Source organism: Mus pahari, chromosome 2, assembly GCF_900095145.1.
Source record: "Mus pahari chromosome 2, PAHARI_EIJ_v1.1, whole genome shotgun sequence".
Lineage (NCBI taxonomy): Eukaryota > Metazoa > Chordata > Mammalia > Rodentia > Muridae > Mus > Mus pahari.
The window spans coordinates 57,970,701-57,976,406 of NC_034591.1; the positions used below are offsets into that span (position 1 = coordinate 57,970,701).

Genomic DNA, 5,706 nt, shown 5'->3' on the forward strand with positions numbered 1-5,706 from the left:
TGTTTGCTGGGATTTGAACTCAGGACCTTCAGAAGAGCAGTCAATGCTTTTAACCACTGAGCCATCTCTCCAGTCCCCATTTGATTACTTCATAATCCTTTTTCAGACTCCCCCTGCACTGGGGTTACTGGGCCTGAGTTTCCCCCCAGTGCCACGAAGGTAAGCCCTGACAGCATTCATAGTTCACCTCTTGTGTACCAGGTAACCTTATAGACCCTTGGGATGCAGCAGTGGACAGGGCACAACTGGGACCTCTGGGTGTGAAAGATCAGGAGAATTGCAGTGCTACCAACATGCCCAGACAGGAAGCCCCAAGAACACTATTGAGGCTCACATCCTTACCCCAGTTTATGAGTTATGGTAGTCTCATAAACCAATCTCAGTCCTTAAGACCTCAATTTCTTTTGATTGCAAAATATAACCTTATTGGATTAATGTTTAGCTTGGCATGGTAGTTCATACCTATAATCCTAGCATAAGAAACTGAAGTAAAAGGATTGGCAGCTTTGAGACTAGCTTAATCTGTGTAGTACGTAAATTACATAGTGAGTTCTCATTCTCCCCCAAATGAAAAAACAGGCATGGTTGTTCATATCTGTAATCTTAGGACTCAGGAGAGTAACTAGTTTAAAGTTATCCTGCCCTATAGTGTAAGACTACCTCAGGGGGGAAAAAAAAAACTTAAAACAATTTTCTAAGTGCTCTGAGATTGTGAAGTTGAGGAAGTTTTGTAACTATATTTATAAAATAAAGTTTTGAAATAGTGTAAAATTATACAAGCTGGGTTTCTAACTGCTCCTGAAACAATCAACTAAAAAGTGCATCACTTACTTGTTATGCTAGACTCTGTTTTAAGCCATATGCCTTAGTTTATCTGAACTATGTTAGTTAGGTTTTCATTGCTATTAAAAATGCTTGAGAGCCGGGTATGGTGGCGTACGCCTTTAATCCCAGCACTTGGGAGGCAGAGGCAGGCAGATTTCTGAGTTCGAGGCCAGCCTGGTCTACAGAATGAGTTCCAGGACAGCTAGGGCTACACAGAGAAACCCTGTCTCAAAACAACCAACCAACCAACCAAACAAACAATATTTGAGAAAACAGCTTAAAAAAAAAATAAAGATTTATTTTGACTTGTGGTCTCAAGTTTCAGCACCTGGTTTGTTCACTACATTTCTGTGGGCCGGCCTGTGTTTGAGGCAGAACATCCTGGTGGCTGAAAGATACAACCAGCCATGGTAGAGAAAAGATGCATACTTCAAGATAGGCATGCACAAAATGTTTTCAGGACAGGTCCAGGGATAGTGCCCACCCTTCAAAGAATCTACTTTTTTTTTTTTCCCCCGAGACAGGGTTTCTCTGTGTAGCCCTGGCTTTCCTGGAACTCACTTTGTAGACCAGGCTGGCCTCGAACTCAGAAATCGCCTGCCTCTGCCTCCCAAGTGCTGGGATTAAAGGCGTGTACCACCACCACCCTGCAGAGAACCTACTTCTTTGAACTAGGTCGCACCTACTGGTTTCTGTAACCTAACAACAATTAGAATCTGTCAATAGGGGCTGGAGAAATGGTTAAGAACATTTCTGCTCTTTGAGGAGACCCAAGTTCAGTTCTTAGCAGCCACATTGAGCAGTTCACAGCTACCTGTAACTCCCAACTCCATGGGATCTAAAACCTTCTGACCTCCATGAACATGTACAAGCTTGCAATATACATGTATACATCTAAAAAAAATTGTCAGTAAAGTATTTATCCATTAGGTAAGAATACTTATGATCCAGTTAGCGCTGAATATTTAGATATACCAGTTGGGGACCAGATCATCAGCATGTGAACTTTTGGGGAACATTTTACACTTAATCACATTTATATTGCTATTCCTCTCTTAACAAATGATAGATTAAACTAAGGTAGGATATATAACTTTCCCCTGGTTGCACAGACAGTGAATGAATAGATCTATATATAGTTAAGACAGTCCAAAGCATACTTTAAACATGCTTGCCATTATATATACATTCAAATCACCAGATAAACTACTGCAGTGTCATACTAGTCATGGAATTGGAATTGTTTATTGAGTTCTGACATTGTACTGGGAAATGAGAAGAGTATGCTATATGATTATAATCTGGGGATGCATTATTTGGAGGTTGGAGAAATGGCTCAGTAGTTTTAAGAGCAGCACTCACATGGTAGCTCACAACCATCCATAACTCTAGTTCTGGGGAGCCAGTGTCTTCTGACCTTACCCATGCACATGGTTAACATACATATACACATGTAGGTAAAGACTTTTTTTAACAAAAAACATGGTTAACATACATATACAGGCATAAAAATTTTTTTTAAAGATTTATTTATTTACTTATTTTATGCATATGAGTACACTGCTGCTTTCTTCATACTCACCAGAAGAGGGCATCGGATCCCATTACAGATGGTTGTGAGCCACCACTTGGTTGCTGGGAATTGAACTCTTAGGACCTCTGGAAGAACAGTCAGTGCTCTTAACTGCAGAGCCATCTTTACAGCCCTCAAAATTTATTTAAATATGAAGGAATATAATCATTTTGAGGCTGGAGAGATGTCTTTAGTGATTGAGAATGTGTACCTGCACTTTCAAAGAGGACCTGAGTCTAGTTACTAGCATCCATATTGGACAGGTAATAATTTTTTGTGACTCTAGTTTCAGGGGATCCAATGCTTCTAACCTTTTAAGTCATGCACACCCAAGTTCACACACACACACACACATACACACACACACACAATTAGAAATACTAATTTTCTTACAGTCTAATTTTCTGTATTCTTTATAAAAGATTATAATTTGTGTAAGTAGACAAAAGGTGTAAGCTTGACATTTTTCTAGGACTATAGTGTGAAGTTATAAGTTCGGAATAGTCATTTTACATACCAAAACATTTTCTTTGTTTCTAGAAGAGAAAAGCTCAGTGTAAAAGCTATAGAAAAAAAATAGTCTCTTTTTGTTTTAGTTTAGGAAGTGGGTTTTGGGGAATTAAGTTTTTATGAGAAGCACACAGTTTCAGTCACCAGAAGTATATTCTTTTCTAAGCCAGGTGCCTAGTTGAAGGAACTTCTGTGACAAGGAGGGGAATTCTATAGAGTTTTGTTGTTGTTTTGTTGGGGGAGGCTCTCATTCAAGTACATGCCTTCTTTTTATAGAAGTAGCATAAAAGTCAGAACTCAAGAAAATTGTCGTATAGCAGAACATTGTGCCAGTGTAAAATTTTTAGTCACTTTTCTAAAAGTAGATATTCTTTTTTTAGGTCCCGATCACATAGCAAGAATCCCAAAAGGTAGGTACTGTAGCATATGGATATAATAGTGAAGCTGTATTTTTCAAATGTATGTTTTTTAGATTATGTATCTTTTAAACTTAAGTGAGAATTAATAAATTACTAGTGGTCTAGCCAGGTTGTGGTGGTTTGTGATTTTAATTCTAGCACTCAGGAGGCAGGGGCAGGAAATCTACTGAGTTCTAGGCTAGCCTGATTTACAGAGCAAATTCCAGGACAGCCAGGGCTACAGAGAGGAACCCTACCTCAAAAGAAACAAAAAATTACCACTGACTCTTTGGTAATTCAGTTGTGAGCATTGCAATTGAAGAGTAACTGCTCAGAACATAATCAGAACTACTACTTACCTTTATCAAAGTAGAATTGTACATTACCACTCTGGTATTAAATGAGCAAGCAAAAAAAAAAAAAAAACCTTCTATTTTGCTAACACACACACACACACACACAATATGTGACAGGAGTTTTTTTTAAAGGCAATTTGAAATAAAAACAAAATTCAATTGGAAATACAAATAGCCTTCTACTTGGGATTTTGCTGCCATTGTTGTATGGGATTTGTTTGGTTTTCTTTTTGAGTTTTGTTGAGCCAACTGTGTAGCCCTGTTTGACTCTAATTTGTCTTCTGGAACTCGTGGGTCTTTCTTCTGGACTGTTAGGAAAGATTACAGGCATATGTCTGCATGCCGAGTTCATTAATTTTCTAGGCAGGATCTTGTTTGAGATCATGATTCTCCTTCCTCTATATTCCTTAATGCTGAGTTGTGACCACATCTGGTGCCATAGCTTTTAGTGGAGTGACAGTGTGGTCCAATGTGCCATAAGATAATACTTAAATTCACTTTATATAACACACTGCTTAGAGCTTCCTGGTTTGAATGATAAAATACTTAGTCTTCAAGGTGCTCCTGTTTGCTCACGTCATTGTAGCTCAATAGATTTCTTCTAGTCCTTCACCATGATGAACGTGCTCCCCATTCCAGCACTTTATGAATGAGTGCTCCTGTCTATGCTGGCAGATTTGCTTCTTCTCTTTTTCAGTGGGATCTTGTCAGAAAATCCTGTTCTTCCTGTTCTATGTAAACTATTACTTCCCACTTTTCCACTTATTTCTTTACTAGAGGTAGATTTCTAGAAACTTATTTTTAAACTAAACTCCAACAATGCAGGAACTCGATTTTACTTTATTATTTTTTTCTCTTGTAAATAAAATGTGTTAAGGGTTAGGTACATAGGAAATATTTTGCATATTATTATCTTGACATTTTTAAAAGTTGTGTTGGGTTATGTGTTAGAAATAGGTTAACAAGCTCAAGAGTGGTTAAGCAAAACATCATTGGTTAAACTTCTTTTAAGAGGATTTAATTATCTTAATTTTTCCTTTGAATTATTTTATCAGTGTATGGATGTTGCCTACATGCATCCATGCTTTGTGCCCAGAGCCCTTGGAACTGTAGTTATAGATGGTTTTAGCCATCATGTCGGTGCTAGACATTGAACCTGGCTTTTCTTAGAGCAGCCACCCCTAGCCCCTCTTTTACTTTTGAGACAGAGTGTCACTGTGTATCCTTGTCTGGCCTGTTCTCACCATGTAGGCCAGGCTTCATCTGGCTACCTGTGACTCTCAAATGCCAGGATTTAAGGCCTGTACCATCTTTTCTGATGTTCTTTCTCTTGTGACAGATTAGATAGATCTTTCTTTTGACAGGCAGGTAAATAAAACAATCTTTCACTCACACTAAATGGATGGATGAATGGACAGTCAGCTTTCCTGTGTCTGTTTTTAGCACCGTGTGTCATACATTCCTATAGCCCCAGTGTTTTTCTGTAATTCCAGTGCTCATGGAGCAGAAGGAAGAGCTCCAGGATTATACAGATAACACAATACAGGATTACACAATTACACAGAGCAAGTTTTCAGCTGCCTTTGACTACAGGAAAAATTCTGTTTAGTTGAAGAAATATTCAATTGTGGTTAAACATGAAGTCTACAATATATACATTTGACTATATAGTATAGACTGGAGCTAAGTGCTTTCAAAATCCTTCTATAGGATCTAGAGAGATGGCTCAGTGTTTAAGAGCACTTGTTGCGGAGGACCGAACCTCTGTTCTCAGCAATCACATGGAGCTCATAGCAGTCCATAATTCCAGCTCTCAGGGATCCAGTGCTCTCTTTTGACCTTGTTGATACCAGGCATGCACATAGCTCATAGGCATTTATTCAAGCAAATCATTCATACATCTAAAAATGAAATCTGGGCTGGTGAAATGGCTCAGCGGGTAAGAGCACCCGACTGCTCTTCCGAAGGTCCTGAGTTCAAATCCCAGCAACCACATGGTGGCTCACAACCATCCATAACAAGATCTGACTCCCTCTTCTGGAGT

At 38.8% G+C, this 5,706-nt stretch overlaps 1 protein-coding gene across 1 annotated transcript in view; it reads left to right on the top strand.

The window, feature by feature from the left end:
* Positions 1–5,706, top strand: part of LOC110316771 (putative RNA-binding protein Luc7-like 2) — a 59,898-nt gene that overhangs the window by 45,012 nt on the left and 9,180 nt on the right. The window contains exon 7 of the mRNA XM_029535267.1: positions 3,289–3,318. Coding sequence (XP_029391127.1) covers positions 3,289–3,318 — 30 coding nt within the window. The remainder of the gene's footprint in view (positions 1–3,288; positions 3,319–5,706) is intronic.